Source organism: Strix uralensis, chromosome 9, assembly GCF_047716275.1.
Source record: "Strix uralensis isolate ZFMK-TIS-50842 chromosome 9, bStrUra1, whole genome shotgun sequence".
NCBI classification, from domain to species: Eukaryota; Metazoa; Chordata; class Aves; order Strigiformes; family Strigidae; genus Strix; species Strix uralensis.
The window spans coordinates 11781614-11799470 of NC_133980.1; the positions used below are offsets into that span (position 1 = coordinate 11781614).

General features: G+C 44.6%; 1 protein-coding gene across 2 annotated transcripts in view; it reads right to left on the reverse strand.

The window, feature by feature from the left end:
* DIS3L2 (DIS3 like 3'-5' exoribonuclease 2) overlaps positions 1 to 17557 on the reverse strand; it is a 192929-nt gene extending 175372 nt beyond the window's left edge. The window contains exons 1-2 of one of the 2 annotated variants that reach the window (XM_074878690.1): positions 17491 to 17557; positions 14130 to 14849 (exon numbers count right to left, since the gene is read on the reverse strand). In XM_074878690.1, coding sequence (XP_074734791.1) covers positions 14130 to 14829 — 700 coding nt within the window. In that variant the 5' untranslated portion in view covers positions 14830 to 14849; positions 17491 to 17557. The remainder of the gene's footprint in view (positions 1 to 14129; positions 14850 to 17490) is intronic. The other variant, XM_074878691.1, reaches the window with a different exon arrangement.
* Positions 17558 to 17857: the final 300 nt, after the last annotated feature.

The window sequence follows — 17857 nt, forward strand, 5'->3', positions numbered from 1 at the left end:
TGCAAACGAGGCAATACTACCTGTATGGACCACATGGTAAGACAGAACTAAAATTAACTGATTTGCAAATGCCCTAAGGATCAAAAGATTAAGTTCAAAAACAGACACCAGAAGTAAAAGTATGGACTAGAGAGATCTGAGCAGAATAGTTTTTAAATTGGCAACATGGTTTTCTCTGGATAGAGACATTTTGGTGAAGGAATCTGACTTAAACTGCAACAGGCAGGATCTCAGAAATAGTATTAAAAAAGCAAGGCACTGGGCTGATCACCCAGAGAGGTCATGCAATCTGCTTCGTTGGAGGTTCTTAAAAATAGGTGAGACAGACGTCTGCCAGAGTTGGTCTAAAAAGAGCAGTTTTTTCCTTGAGGTAGTGAAGTGGATTACACGAGCTCATAAGGTCCTCTAAAGCCCTTGTTTCTATGACAGCAAGTCACAGAAAATACTACTATGAATTAAAGAACTTGAGATAAAAAGAAGGCTAAATCTTAACATGTAATTAAGAAAGAGCTGAAAAAAAGAGAGCAGAAAACTATAATGCAGGGGGGAAAAGAGAAAAAAATATCTATTGAGTTGGGAAGTGAGCAGAGAGCCAGAATTAGGCACTGCAGAACAGAGCTGTCCCGGCACTTGCTGTGGCCATCAGTTCAGAAAGTTTGGGGCCACTACTGCCAAAAATAATGCACAGCAACAGCAAGGGGGGGAGAAGCACCTTTCCGTGCTGAAAGGTAGACATGCAGAGAGGCACTTCCATGTTTCCAACACTTAAGCCTTTGGCTTGCTCTCCAGTGGGATTTTACATCCGCTCAGACTCAGACACAAACTCAGAGAAAAAATTTACTCAGATGAACAAACTCTGCTTCGACATAGTTGGCTGGCAAGCCAGTTTACACACAGCCACTTTGGATAAGTATTTGACCCTGTTGGCTGTGACATTTATGGCTAAACAAAACCACCCCTGTTACAAAGCCACAGACAACTGTCACAATTAGCATTCAACTGGAACACATCAAATTCTGCATGACTGTAATTTCTTGTATTTCTCCTTTTAAAAGAAAAAGAGCTAACTACAGGTTGCCATCTGTTTCAACTAGATTCAATATTTGCTTCTATAATGCACCTGTCCTGTAAAACTGGAAGTCAGAAACACTTCTCGTGATGGGCTTTCCTGCTGTCCCTGCTGCCCAGCATTAATATTCTGATGGATAAACAGACATTATTCCACAAAGCAAACTGTAATTTGACTACTCTACAGATAGCATAAGCTATATTGAGACTATCCTTTCTGAAATAACTGCTATTAAACTTAGTTAAACTCTATTCCAGAACCAGGTGTGTCAGAAATCTTGACTTTTCCTGTGGTGTTACAGTTGTGTGATTTGTAAGATATAGCAAGATCTCTTAGGGTAAGATGTCACACAAAGTAATAACACATTCTAGGCATTAAAATAATCAATGACTAAACAAATAAATAAATATAATAAAAAAAATTAAAAGTAACTTCAGTAGAAGGGAGACCAAAGCATAGTGACTGAGAGCTGAGGTTGGTTGATGCGTCCTAACAGGAGGCTTGAAACAACCACAATGCACCAAACACATCTGCCTGTGCAGAACCACTCAAGCTTGAACAGGGCAATTGTAACGCCAGACACCCAAGTATTCACAACACACAGCAAATGCAACATGTTTGGGTATGTTTACCTGGCTGCACGGATGATGCAGAGCTGCTGTCCGTGGATGCAGCCACCACATGCCTAGGATTTCTAGATGTTCTGCCATTTTCAATTGGAAATAATATAGGAGTAACAATTTGAATCACAGAATCACCTAGGTTGGAAGAGACCTTGAAGATCATCTAGTCCAACCATTGAAGTCCTCTGGAGGGAGACTTAGGTTGAAACAACTCCAACACCTGTATCAGGCAGGAAGGCTCCCTACGACTGTGACAGAGGGACACCTAAACAGGACCAGCAATTCCACCTATGGAGCAGGGAACCCCTTCAAACTAGCCAAGGGGAAGCACTTGTGGGAAGTAGAAACACACACCTCCCACCTCCACAGCTAGAGGCATGAACAGTGAGTGGCATTTGTGGGCTTTCAGAACAGTCTCCAATCAGCGGCTCACTTTTATTCTCAACATGAGCACCAGGAAAAGGAGCAGAAAGGATGGAGCTGGGGGCTGGCTCCAACTCAGGATCCCAGTCTGGCATCCAGCGTGCAGGCAGCAGCGGCTGGTTGAGCTCTGCCGGAAGAACAGCACTGGAGCTCAGTGGAGAATCCAAACCATCACACTTCATCTCTGTCACAACAACAATGACATCACACAATGGCACATTTTGGTCTTTAAAGCTAAGTACCTATTAATCTTTTCTTATTTTGGAAAAAAAATGCATGCAGGCAGCTTCCCAGAATAATTGATCTGGCTTACAGTAAGAGAGGAGGCTAGATGTTTTAAATCAGCTTATTTTGACATAATTTATACAAAATCACTCTATAGTTTAGGTTTCAAAAAGTACTGCATTTAATTAAATTTACATCTGTTAGTCAGTTGATCAACTAGATGGTCAACTAAATCAACCAAAATGTTCAGCTAAACATGAAGTTAGCAAGGCCAGAAAGTCTTTAATTTTATATTAAAATTTGCATATTGCTTTACACAAGAAAGAACCAAGACCCTCAATTTTCTTTACCAAAAATAAAACATTTCCAACTGCCCTCTAACACCTGACAGGTTATTTGATTACTACCAGCACAGAAGGAAAGTATTCCTCACTGAATTTTTATCAGCACATCCATGACTCCTTGGATATCTCCCATCCAGGATCCAGCAAGAACTAGTTTTACTTGAGAGATTTAAGTGAATTCCAAGATATGGACATCATGGTATAGCTTTCCCCTTTCCTGTCAAAGGGCATCTACCTTGTCACTAGGCATTTTTACTTCTAACTAAACTTCCAGCTTTGTTACCATCTACATTATTTATATTTAACTCAGCTCCCTGGCGTGGGCAGGGCTGTGAGAGCACCCCAACAATTGTGCTGGTAACACCTCTACAGGTTTAGTACTCACCCCACTGACAGCTATCTCAACACGTTCCTTTTACATTTAAAAAAAGGAATTACGTTGAAAGCGTTGGCTGGAACAATATTGCTACAAACTTTTCCAACACAAAATACTTCCATCTACTGCTTAGCTTTATCAGTCCACGACTGGGCATCAACACCTCTGCTAACTCTGCTATTGCTAAGAGGATTTTCCATTGCTTCCCAGCATTAGATCATGATCTAGATATGCAAAGGAATCTTTCAAATACCCCCGATTTACAGTTAGCATAGGCGTGAGACGAAACAGAAGCATATCCCCAGAACTGATAACATGCAATAGAACAACTTGTTATCAGTTAATGAGACACTCTCAGCACATGATTACTAAATATTTGTCCGTATTTCTACAATGTTTCATTTCATCGCTGACACATTTCAATGACTTAAACCAATTTCCTTTAAACCTTCCAAGAGGTTCCCTGACATTTAATTCTTCAAGACAACCCAGCTATGCACTTAATAAAACGCTGTAAGGATACACCCAAGAGCTAGAAGGCATGGCAGCTACCAAATGAAGGGTCACCCAACACTGCGCTACCTCCAAAAGTGGGAATTAACCAACTAAAGGCAATGAAAACTACTCTGATGCCAAGCCCTGCTTAGTCCTACACTCCCATTTAAGTCAGACTAGGTTAAGCATGGGAAGAAAGCTATGTAAAGCATGCTCAGGCTCATCCTTACTAGAGACTTAATGAATTAAGAGTCCAACCATGTGACAGCGCAAGGCATCACCTCACAGATCTACAAGTACAAGTTGGCCCTTGGCTCCTGGCAGAGTTGGCAAAGCAAATCTTAGAAATCATCAAATTTGGTCTTTTAGCAAATGAATATTCTCCATGACCTGCCAGGAAGTCCCATCTGCAACTTTATGAGCCACTATGGATGCTGATGTGTAACAGGGTCTATTAATAGTCTCAATACAAGAGTTCAGCCAACAGAAACTCTGCCTTGTTTTGAAAAGACGCCTGCAACCCAAAAAATCCCAAATTCTACAAAGCCCCTGAAAAACTCATTGCAGGTACTTCTGTGAATCTAACTGTGCCAGGTTTGATGAGCTGGGGGGATGCAGTTCCTGGCTGGTAGCTCTGGATAGGCACAGACCTAGTGTTGACACTGTAGTACCAGGCAACTATTCGTTTCATTCTTCAAAGTCAAATAAACTCTACTAGCAAAATCATGCTTTGCCAGTACAAACCGCATTAACATCAGGGTGGTTTTGTTAGGATCCCCATGTCTTCCCCTTTCATATGCTTAAACAGGCAATTTAAAAGCTATTTGATATTTTCCACTGCTTGAAGAAGCCTCTAAAATAATTCCCTCTCAAATTTTAAAAGCTGAAATACATTTGTTAGATTGTTTTTAATTCGTAATGCACTGGTGACATCCAGTATATGCCATATGATATAACTCCTACTACAATAGCTGGGATCAAATTACCACACACAGTCATAAATAACCAGCAAAGCCAACAAACACCACTGAAGTGATCTCAAATGCGAGTTATGTCAACAAAAACAATGGTCATAGACAGGCCAGAAGTAACTACCTATTTATGTTTTGCAAAATATTTTGCGTATGTAAGAGACTAAGTGTTCCACTAATGGTAACAGCCAAGTACTTTTTTGTTCTTTCTTGTTTTAAAAGGAAAAACACAAAGACAACTGTTGGTAGAGCTGCTCAAGGAAAAGAGTTCTGTACCAGGAAGAAAAAAAGACACTCCTCGGGTTTTATCTCAAGCAAAAGTTTGTGCTAGAGCCTCAATAACACAAACAGGACCAAACCCCATCCACCACACTCCCTGTGAGCTCAGCTCCGCTCCAGCCTGTGCTAGGAACAGCAGTGCTTCAACACTGCTCTCAACATGGATTAAATGAGTTCAGAGTTCTCCGATAGCCCTGGAACAGAACCACCTCCATACCTTTTACAGTATCTTGAAGCAAAGAGGTTAAATAAAGTAGATGGCTCAAGATTAAAGACAAAGCAATAGAGAGAAATGAGGATGTCATGGGAAAGAATTCATTAGAGATGTAGGAGTGGAAAGGCAAGACATTGAGATATGTTATCAGTTCAGTTTCATTGCAGCAAAGAGACTTCAGGAGATAAACCTGGTAGGCAGCATTTCAGATGCTCAATCTGGGGTCTAAAGAGAAAGTCTGAAAGCATATTCTCCTTATCACAAGCAAATAAAAAAAGATCCTTTTTCTCTGATGAAACATAAACTCAAAGAATCCTAAACTGGAGGTTCTGCAGCACACGCCTGTGCTCAGTCCAAGCCTGACCACATAGCTAAAGGGAGTTCCTACAATGTGGCTGTGAGTCCTCCTCAGAAATAACCAAGGATATGAATGATTTGAAATTATCTTAATGACTGAAAAATAGGGCAAACTTCCGGGAAAGGGAGTATCTTTGCGGAAGTGGAAAAGGACAGTGATATGACAGCACTGTAGGGATTTAGGCAGATGGCAGATTGCATAATTAAGTTTAAAGTTAATTAAACAGTCATTCAAAGAAGAGAAACAATGCAGACCTACATTTACATGCACAGGCTCAGCCAAAATGTAAATTCGATGCAAATGTCCTGAACTGAGTGGATGATGTATTGAAATCCAGCTGCCAGAACTAGCTCCCATGCCCACCAGTCTCCACTAATTGACCCATTATGATGGGCCACCAGTGCCCAGCCACGGCGTAAATCTGAGCTATAACTTTCCACCATCAAGACAAATCAAAATAAAATGAGAAGACAGCACTTAAAGTGAAGGCCTGTCCACACAGCTCTTAAATGTGATTTCAGGAGTGATTCAAAGCAACCGGTCCCTCTAGCAACAGCCCAACTGGTTACCAGGAACCCTGTACAATATAACACAGCTCCGCCTGTGCCAGCCAGCAGCTTGTCTACCGGTGCGATTGTGTTCATGCACCGGGATGCAGTCTGACTGTGAGCCATCTGTGTACCCGGGAACAAATATGGAGACCTCTCTTGCCCTGCCTCTTTGGAGAAGGTGATTCTCTAAACATTTTTGACAGAAAGCCTGCCAAAATCTGCAGAGGAGAGTTGAGCATCCAAGAAAAAAAAGCACAAAGGGAATCCTTGCCACATGAGGGACAGCTGGCTGCATAAAGGCAGCCTGTCCCCAGCCAGTGACTCCTGGATGGGGAAATACAGGCTGTCATGGTTTGTCAGTGAGTTTATAGGGCCATGAGCTGCTTTTGGAGGTGACCATACCACTGTAGCTGGTTGTAAAAGATTCAGACATTCAGCATTCTTACAGCGAGCCACTGAGGAAGAAACAGTCTTATTTAGGGATGGAGGTAGCAAAAATGTGAAGTGGCATGTTCATGGATACTCAGGAAAGTCAGGAGCAAAGACAGATGCTCACTTCCAGACCCATAAAAATGAGCTGGGAACCACATACATGGTGGAAGCACATGTTGCCACTGCTCTTTTGCTTTAAATTGCACATACTTATTTAAAACTTTTGTGCTGCACGTCCCTAGATTTCAGTATGGAACTAGGGAAAATGAAAATGTTCTTGCTGACTTTGGCTTTCTGAAAGGCCCTGTGCTTTGAAAAACTGAAATGAAGGAAAATGCACAATGGATTCTTTCTGCTGCAGAAAACAATGCTGTGGAAGCTGCTCCTGACCCCCAAGATCACGTGCCCATGACACCACACTTCATCTTCGAAAACGCTTCCAAGCATCCTGATACTTGCAGGATTTTGACTTCAGTAACTCAGACAGTAATTGCAGTTTTATTCAATTCCTCAGCAGGGTTTGTGTTGTAGGAATACTACATGAGTGCAAGAGCCAAAGATACCATTCCATGCTCTGAACTACGGGTTGGTGACGAAACTCATTTAGTAGCAATAGACTAAAAGTTTATCAAAATAGTTACTGTGCTCCAGCTGTGTGCAGCAGCACAGTGGTGTTGTCAGGGAGGGGATACAGCTCTTCTGGTTTTCAGGACTCTCTGTGAACCTGCTCCACCCTGCTCGTGACCTCCTAACTACCTACTCCGCCTGATGACTGCACTCCTCCAGGCTTCCACTCCTGCCTTGGGATGTGGGTCAGGGCTGCTTCCACTGCCCCCTCGTCCTTCCATCCTCCCAAACCATCTTCCACAACACCTTTTGCTCTTTGTTTCATCCAGCAACTATGTTGTAAGAAGGCTTCTTCAGCACTTCGGGAAAAACACTTTAAAAACATAATTTTGCGTAAGTTTTCTCTTTGATTTCTCTGGGCTTCAGTGGTTTGAGGGAAGCAAGTTGCTAGAAGACCAGAGGAAGCCAAGAGGCTTTGAAAGGCAAAACACCTGACGGGAGGTGCTAACATACTAGAAGACATTAACAGCTGAAGAAATGAAAAAAACGCTTTCAGATTCATACATATCCCAAGGTTACCCAATGCGCTGCAGAATAAGACAATTTGCTGATGAAGCCCATACTGTTCATTCAGTGTAGCAGGTACATAATTCACAACCCTTACTACTTCGGAGGAAAAATGCCTAAAAACATACAAACTGAACAAAAACGCATTATCACTGCAGGCTTGTATCTGTAGAGAGCCTGAAATACTCTCCAAGGCGTGACCAGCCCCATACATCTGTGGGCTGCAGCTGCTAGTGTTGACATTTTCCTTCAGCACCCTGGAAATTTTTATTTTTGTCACAGAAGGCATTATTTTATGCAATAGATCCCAACATTTTGTTTTCCATCCTACCCCAGCCAAGTTTCAACTCTCCGTAGCTCGTATTTCCCCACAAGAGGGAGTTAGGGACATGCAGCCCACAGCATCGCATGGAGCTAGTTAGCAGGGGGCTTGAGGTGGGCGGGCAAGCGATGGACACCAGCACACAGACAGGAGAGGCAGAAGCAGAGCCTGGAGAGCAAGGCAGCAGTGAAAGCCCTGCAGCAACCATGGCCTGGAGAGGAATCACAATTAGCCACTGCAGCCAGCTGCAAAGCATCTGTCCTACCTACCTGGGTACCTGCGGTGAAGGAGACACTTCAGAGATTATCTGAACAACGGGCCAGACCTGAATGGGGTGTGTGAGCTGGCTGACCTCATGGATAGCAGAGGACAGAGATGTTTTTCAAATTAATTCCTGTTTGAACTACAGCCCATTTCAGGAGTAGGATTTGTTATCAGGACTTTTAAACGTGCCAGTGACAGCCCACATACCACAAACCTTGGTTCCAGTGGTCATTCACCCTCACACCGCTAAATTGTGCTGTATTCCAGGCCTGGATTTGTTTAGCCTCAAATGCGCTATATCATAATCTGCTCAACTGAGTAGCCTATTATTGAACATCTGTTCCCCATGTAGGCAATTTACTGAAAGCTCCCTTCCCCCAAGCATCTCTTTGATAAGTAAAGCAGGGTTCCTCAAATCATTCACTCATGATCCCAGCGTTTTAATCTTCCTTGTGGCCGTCCTCTGAGTATTCATCAATTCATCACCATCTACCCCAAACAGAGGGCATCACCGCAGGATACAATACTCCAGAAGCTGCTGCTGCTGCTGTGCCAAAGACACACGCAGCCCATACTCCATCTTCCAATTCCCATGCTCATACATTACCCTTTTGGCCACATTTCACAGGAGGGGGATGTTCAGCTGATTAATCCATCAAAAGCTCAAAACTTTTTTCCAAGCTATTGCTTCCCACACTGGGTTCCTCACACTGCTAGCATGGTTCTATGCTGGCCCGACAAATGGATTTTGTTTTGCTTGTTCCAGTCCACCAAGTGACCCAGACGGCTGCCAGTAACTGCCCCCATTATTCAATACTCCCTGCGGTCTCCAAGTCATCCAAAAAACCTTTCAATTCTGCTTGTATGCTTTCTTCCTGATGATTGACAGAAGTATTAAACAGCACAGGGTCAGAACATGACACTGCAGGAACCAGACACACCTGTTGGTAACAATTCTCAATTTATTGCTGAATTTAATTAGTTCAGCTAAACAGCTTTTAAACCATTACACATGCACTGCAATTTTATTATGCTAACATGCTAGCATCCATACTCACACCTTTATCATCAAACTCCTAAATTCATAATAAACTGACACCAAGGGACTTCAACAGGACCTTTGTTGCATAAATTGACGCCAAGTCACATTAAAGAAAATATTTAAAACTAATTAAAGACAATTTCAATTCTTGTATTAGCCTATTATTTTCCTAGGATGAACACCACACTGACAGACATAGTTACCTGAGCTACATAATGGGGGCTAAAGAGAAGAAAAAACATAGATTAAAAAAAAAAATAGCAGGTTAACAGCAACAGGTGTTTCCACTGATGCGCATTTTCACATGAGCGCTAGTAGGTAAAGGAGATCAGAGCTTTGCTGCCAAATGCAAGGGCTCCTGCTGCAGAACTCAGTCCTGCTGCAGCACAGTGTGCTCAGGACTCTGATAAAGGGCATGGAAGATGGTTATTAGATCACATACAAAAAACACAGTCCCTGCAAGGGCAGGATCTCATCTCCCCAAGAGAGGATACATCAGATATTAACTCACATACTATAGCTGGTGTTAGCCAAAAACATTAGTTGCACAAGATTTTGGAATGCAACATTTTTTTCTATCAAAAGCAAGAGAGAAATTTATGTTTGTGATGACGTTGCTAAACTATTAGAGAAAGGAGCATTCTATTTTTCATGTGTTTCTCAGATGGGGCCATACAGCAAATCCAGTTTTCCCTCCTCTCCCATATCTTATTACTATGATTAACGTCAACTAAGGAAAATTACATTGGACCTGGCAAGATTAGCTACATTTTAAAGATTTCCACAGCGAGCAACATTCTCCATTTATTGAGCTGATTCTGTGGCCTTTACTAGATTGCTGGCTCATATTTACTGGTGCCAGATAGGGAGATAACAGCATTCTTAAGTACTGAATTTCACCACACAAGAACTGGAAGACTCACCACTGAAAAGTGGCATTATCTTAAATTTGCATTACAAGAAGGGAAAAGCAGAAGCTGTGGTCCCTACTCCAAAGTTCCCCCAGAGAATCAAAGGCAAATACAAAATTTACTGCAGTGTACCATGGAAAGACAAAACCCCTAAGATTTTGCTATCTTGTTAGGGCTAGTATTTCTTGACCAGCTGTGCCCATCAAACATGCAGAAAAGCCATTCCAGGATATTTCCTTTACCTATCCTGAACCTTTTAAATGTCAGAATTGCAGGCACAAACACAACACCTCCATCCAACAGCAGCAATTGTTTTTAAAGCTACGATGCTAAACACCAGCCTGCTTGCCAGTGACATTCTTCCATGGAAGCTGCCCAAGTTGGTTAAGTACCACAGGCTGGGCAAATAAATGCCAAGTGTCAGACAGATGATAAATCAGAAAGGGCCACGGAAATCTTACGCTGTTTCAGATGAGGCATGTTGTTACCCAGGAATTGTCTGTTTCTACTCAGGGGGCATGCTGACCCTGACAGATACCTCCATCACATCATAAACCCGTGAAGCTTTTAGTGAGAAGAGCCTCAGGAGACTACCCAGTGAAGCTGTGGTGGTGTTCTTCCCAAGGAGGATGTCTGCAGATACAGACTGACACTGCATATCCAGCCCTGCAAAATCTGAACCTATTTCACAGCAATCAGCCTTCACGAGCATCCTGCTCCATCCAAGCTCTCGGCATCAGTAAAGCCACCTCACTCCACGGTACTCTAGCTCCCAAGATCCTCTGAAATCAAGTGTGACCAGGAGATGGTGTTCCCAAAGACGGTGCTGCACTCCACGTTTGGAGGACAGTTTGCTTCTGCAGATGTCTGTTTTCCAGGCTTTCCAGCAGACTCAGGAATGTGCTATCAAACAGCAACGTTCCCTCAAAAACAGGCTGAGAAGTGCACGTACTCAAAAAGCAACCGAAACCTTGCTGTCCCGAATAAAACACGCAGCTCGGTATAAACTACTTACTGATAAAACAACGCATCAGAGATTTAAGATGAATTTCCACTTAGCAGCTATGCAAATCTCAACTACTAGCATGTGACAGACAGATGCCGCAGAAAGAGTCAGTACTTCTCTCCTCAAGGAAAAGGGGGTTTAAGCCCTTTTATGACAGAAACATCAGTCAGTCTGAAAAGAGATTTTGATGACTAACTCTAGATTGAAGTGGGAAAGCCCTTAAAGCCTTTGATCAAAACCAGAAAACAACCCAAGGGACTTCATAAAAGACTTTCTGCTATGGAAATTTAGCTAAATTTTAGCACCCAAAGAACCTAGAGGATTGGAGATTTAGGGAAAAATACCAGCAGGAAAATTGTATTAGATGAAAAACTATAAGCATCACAATTTAAAACGGCATTTTACGATTATTTTCTGTCTTATTGGGGTTTGTTTGAGAAGAAACTTCAGAACAGGAGGCTTTATGGCATTTCTCCTCGCAGAGGTTATAGCTACACAGAAAGGAGCAACAATCTGAGGGATGTGTCTATATTCGTCTTCCCAAATCAGAGTGCTGATATCATAGAGTGAATCCAACCTGCAGTTTCATGACTATGTCACGTTTCAGACAAGGAACAATGGAGTTTTGTTCACACTCAGTTCTCACAACGGCAAAGTTTCTAATACTTAGGAAAAGCAGTTACTATATGGAACACCAGAAGAGACTGACACGGTCAGTCTCTTAATTATCTGATATGAAATTATTTCTTTCCCCCAAGCCTCATCTTGGGGGCTTACAGTGTTGAATAACAAAGGCAATCCTCAGTGCTTCTCACAGACAGCCACACCTCAGCAGCAGTGAGCTCCAGGGCTCAGTGATGCTTGTTTTGGGCTCCACAAACCACTCTGCTTCCCCCAAGGTCACAGGAACAGCTGCACCACTGGAAGGACATTAACAAGGACCAGTCCCACAGCCTGCCCCAGGGCACTCAAAGGGTTTTCTCAGTCCTCCATGCTTGCCTGCAATTTTAGTACTGTCAGTTTTAGGGTCAATGCAAACCTGACCATGGCTAAGCCTGAGCTGAAGAGCTGGTAAGAAGAGGACAATGAAACGAAGTGATATAAAGAGAGATGCTTGGCTTTGAGATTAGCTCAAAGAGCCTTTTGGAAAGCCTACAACAGCCTGAACAGAGTTAATTTGTGAGGAAATGTCACTACTGAAAAGATTATATGCCTCACCGCTAAGACAGAAGCAATTCTTGCCATCACAGTTTCACAAGCCTTGATTTAAACTGATCAAACCAGACACCTGCCTATGCAAAGTAATATGACTTATATCAGCTTCAAGACAGAAAGACAAGCTTTGAAGTGAAAAAATATTAATCTGGTACTGTGATGTGTGAGTTCTTATACCTAAGTGCTTGCATACTGTAAAATCTTCATTTCACTTAAACAAGAGTGCTAAAATATACTCAAACTGAACAGCAGAAAAGATGTTTCTCTGAATCAAATGACATCATTTTTTCTTCCTATTTCCTTCCTCCCCAAGAAACTGTTTTCATGTCCCTGCAAGTGTTCTGGAGTGTAACCACTCTCAGCTACACAGGAGGGTGGCTGGGCAGGCATGCAGGGGAAGAAGAAGGATGTCACTGTTAAGCAAATAATTTTCCAGTAATGTTCCCCATGGTTTGAGTTTTCCACCTGGAAGGTCAAACATGAGGGTCAATGTTTTCTGCTCTAGGTCTTTACATTAAACAAACAACTAGTTTTCGAAGGGTTTGTGCAACCCCACTTCCAACTAGAGCAGGAGGGCACTGCAGGTGCTTGCTTCTGAAAGCCAGGTTATTTTTATTTTAGACTAAAATCCAGTAGGCACCTACACAAACTGTAAGCCTTCTAGACTCTCCATCTCCATTAGCTGCTCTTCCCTACTCTCCAAAAGCTGAACGGTGAAAGGCAGCAAAGTCTATTATAACAGGCTAGCATAATAAATAGTGTTACAACGAAGCATGCAAAAAAAAAAAACAACTCCCAAAAATCAAGGTCATCAACAAATTTTAGCATAATCTGTACGTGTTAAATCTCTAATGATGATCTGTCTTGCAAGAACTCATGAAAGTTTACCAACTTTAGCACATGATCTACTGTCACAGCCTCAAAAATACCATAAACCTTGAAAAAAGCATATTACTTGCCACTCTTGAGTGATAGGGCATAGTTCTGTGAGATTGATTTAGCTAAACACTTACTTGATTTCCAATTCAAGAGTTGTGATAGGCCTCAGGCCCATCTTACCCATCTGAGAAATCGATCTCTTTTCTACTTGTTACAGCGAATTTAATACGGTGACATTTATGAGCTCCTCCAGTAGTAGCTCGTTAGATCAGGCTATCCAAGTATTTCACCATAAATAACATTCAGAGGAAGTTTTAACCCATTACACTCAAAGATCAAATTTAAACTGCCTGGCTTTGGTTGCTTGTTGATGCTGTGTTTTGGGGGTTACTTTAACAAAAAATTTGATTTCTCTCCGTAAGCAGGCTTTTTGCCTTGAATATTGCATTTAAGAGACACATTCACTTCACTACTGCAGGATGTGATCTCTTTGTTACTAACAGCAAAATTTACCGGAGTCAACACTCTGTATCAGGAATTAGATACCATACAGGCATCTTAGCCCCTGCGTACTAGATGGACTTGGACCCTCTGCAAAGGCAAACCAACGCTCCATACGGAAAGAGGCAACGCAGAGAAAAGCATGACTCTGCCCTGAGTCAGCTCAGATCCAGCAGTCTTATTAATTTGGACATTACACCACAGAAATTGGGCTCTCCTAGTCTTGAGCTGATCGTGGAAGCAGCACAGTCACATTCACAGGGTTTAGGCAGGGGATTAGGTCCTGCCAGCACCAAACTGGCTCCACAGGAAGCCATTTGCACATGCCGGATGGCTTATTTGTAAACCAGGACAAAACCACCCACAGGTAACTAAGGGCTGACTAACTTGGAGAGTAGAACTGGCTCATGTTAACTCACTTGTGACTAAAACATCACATTCAATTCCACAGTAATTGCAGCAAGTGGACCAAACAGTTCATTAGTGTGAACTCACCTTGGACTTCACCTGGAGACAAGTGACTGTTTTTCCTGGCATTTACTGCCAGCACATCCTCACTAAACTGCTCAGTCAACAAGTGTCCAGCTGCTGTATCTGTGTTGACAGGACACCTGCCTCGTTTCTTATGTTTCTTCCTCCACATCTCCTCCTCATCCTTTTCATCAGAACCAGAAGACTTCTGCAGAGCTGCACGGTGTCTCAGGCCATTCGATACTCTCCCACCCAGGGCATCACTCATATTTAACAAGTCAGCTGCAGCTCCACGCTGATGTACATAATAGTCTTCCTCCACCTCCAAGTCTCCTTCTGGACTAACGATGGCATTTTTTTTATGAGGACATCTGTTCAGAGCGGTTTGGGGTTTATCGTTCTCAAATCCTCCAGGCATGGGCTGTTCCAGGTGAGGTGTTCTGACCGGTGAATAGCTGTGTGCATTCAACCCATCCCTGGCTGGACTATCCTTCACCAGGCCTCTCCTCAGGGACGGGTCCAGATCCGAGCTGGAGCCATTGGAGCTGCTGTCTTCTAGCTGCATCTTCTGTGCAATGTGATTCAAATAGGACCGGAATCGGCCGCTGTGGTGCTTTTGCACAAGCCTCGCGTAAGCGTTCTTCTGGGGAGCAGAGGGCTTGCTCAATCCCTCTTTGGCACCTTGGGCAGAAGCAGCACTTCTCACATACCCCAGCTGATCCATAGTGCAGTGAAAGGCCCAGACTTCAAAGAGTTATAAATAGACACAGGGGAAAATAGGGTTATTTTCTTGAAAAAAAGTGTCAAATAAAATTGATTACACTGAAAGACACAAAAATGTACCAAGTGAGAATGTGTTGACCTTTACAGAAATTCTGGGCTGCTAAGCCACTCACTGGGGGAAGGGGTTTCACGATGTGCACAACATCTGCCCTGCACCAAATCCCTGTCAGTGACCTAGGAGTGACCACGGTCTGTAAGCCATACCTGCCCATACGCCACACAAAATGCAGATTTTTATCCGGAGGCTGACACCCCACATATAAGGGATTCCTTTAATCCACTCTTCTTTGACTTTGAAAAAGCCAGGTAAATTAAAGCAGTGACTGACAGACTGTATCAGATGCAGCAGTTTAGCTAGTATCCAAGTAAAATCTTGTCCTGTCCAACCTGAAGTCTTCAAAAATAACTGCGGCCTTAGTGCAGTGCTTCAATGTTGCAGTAAAAGGTATACATTGCCTGTTACCTCCCTCTCACAGTGACTGACGCTTCTGGATTATACAGGACATTTGTTCAAATACCAAAACTAACTGTTTCAGCTTGTCTTTGTAGCCATAAACTCGCTCCCAGTGAGATGGAAATAAAATAAATTCTCTAGCACAACTATCTTGTAAGAGCTCATAATTCTTGGTGATTGAGACACACTGGCTGCCACTCCATTCAGTGCCAGTTTCTGTAGATGGGATTATGCCTCCACCTTTGCTGCACAAGTGTGGAACTTAAGTAGACCAAGAATCTTTCAATCCTTTTTCAGCTGCTCTAGCTTGTAAGTTCTTGGAGCAAAACAATCTAGTAAATTGTCCTCAGCTACTATTAAGGTAAATTATAGGTATAGACAGGACATAGCAATGATTTTTGCTGTATGTAACATCAAAGAGGAATATAGAAATATATGGATAATGGAGCCCAGTGCAACTGCTCTCTTCTGCGGGTTTTCATAAAAATGCCTTTTTTCCTTCAAGACATGTTTGAAGCTGAACAGCTGAACTTCACCCCAGCTGATACATTGAGAACTTCAGGGCTCGTTCTCATCTCTTCTGTGCCAGAACTGAGGGGCACTGGACTCTAAGCTAAAATAAAGGATATTGTCCATTAAAATTTTCTCTCTTCACTCCCCTAAGCACAGGGGTGTTGGCAGGACAGAACACAGAGCTCAGCAGAAGAGAAATTTGTATTCTCTTCCCTAGTCCCACCACGCTTGAAATTTTTCTTTGCCCTTACCCAGCCCTCTTCTCCCTTTTTCTGCAGTTGCACAGAGGATAAGCACCCAGGCAGTCTCCTCTGCACACACTGCCTGGAAACAGGGCATCACCTGGCAGGGACCAGGGACCACAGAGCCGACTCCTCCTCAGAGTGCCTGCTCTGGCCCTTTCAGAGAAACAACGCGTGTTGCAGCAAGATTTACTTAAGTAATTGAGCACGGATGTGAATAGGCTTCACAATACAAAGCAAAAATTAAAAATCCCTGAATAAATAGGAAAAATTCTTTGTGCGGTTTGTGATTTTTGTTCCTAAGATTTTCCATTGGTGCTGGCCAATAGCTAAACTTTTCTAATAGACTGACCTGCTACAGCGCTATTACAAAACCCTCACACGGGTAGGTCTACAGCAAGCTTTCTTTTAACGTCACCTTCTCCCGTTGCCAATTCCATAGAAGTAGATAACATTTATAAAAGCCAGCGAGACTACTCTCCAAACACCGGTTCCGGGATACAAGAGTTTGCCATCTTTATTTACAGGTAAAGAATAAACATTTGCACCTCACCTCCACTGTAATTTCTGCAACTTTAATCATGTTAGCAGTTAGCAATTGGAACACAGACAAAAAAACCAGGGACTTACAAGCCCCCACACATTACAATTTCATTATTAGTTTTCCATGAGCAGCCAGGAACTGACAGTTTCCTAACAGCTGGGGAGCGGAGGGAAGGCAGAGGTGGGTACAAGGTATGCCCACTCTGCCTCCCCCCGGGATGGGCCAGCGATGGGGATGAGTGAAACACCGGCAGGGAAGCACCGAGGGAAGATCCTCGCTTAGCCAGCCCCAAGATGAAAACTGCCCCTGTTATCTTCACCTGGCTGTTCTCGAAGAGCAGCACTGGCCCTCATCACCAGCCTGCCATTCCGCTGGACATGACGCTCTGGGGGTGTCTGAGGGCCCCATGCAGCGCACAGCAGCGAGGGTGGGCGCAGCCCCTCCAGCACCAGGAGCACGCCCGGGAGCGGGGCTGCGGGACCGCCGCCCCCTGCACCCTCGGGACCAGGGGCAGCCCTAGGGCAGCCCCTCGCCTGCCGCCTCCTCTGCCAGGTGCCAACGCCAGCGCTCCGGCCCAGGGAGCCCCGACCCCCTCGGGACCGCAGCCTGGGCCCTTCCGGGGGCCGCCAGGCAGGACCTGACGGCGCCGCACCCGCCGGACGAGCCCTCGACCCGGGACGAGCCAGCAAATCGCCGGGCCCGGCCCCCCGGTGGCGCTGCCACGGGGCTGACAGGGCCTGAGCGCCACCGGGACCGGCCGGGGAGCCGCTCGCTCGCTCCCACCCGCCCAGGACCCCGGTTACGAGCCCGCGGAGGGGGCGCTGGGCCCAGCCCGGCCCCGCCACTCACCGGCCGCGCCGCTCCCCCCGCCACGCCGCTCCGCGCCGTTTAAATGTCCCAGCGCCCCCACCGTCCACTTCCGGGTCAGAGGCGGCCTACGGGCCGCGGCAGGGCCCAGAAGGCCTCACGCGCGAAGCGCTCGTTCCTCTTCCTGACCGGGCAGCTGCGGCCCCTCGCACCCCCGGGGCAGGACCCGCCCCCCTTCTAGTGCCACGGGGCGGGCCGCCAGCCTGGGGGTCCCTTTGTGCAGCGCCGGGCGCAGCCCGGACCTGAGGACAGACCTCGGGAAGAGCCCTGTGAGAGAGACACCGTGGGGACGGAGGGCAGAGGGTGTCCCGGGAGGGGTCAGGGCGCCCCAGCCCTGCTGGCTGGAGGG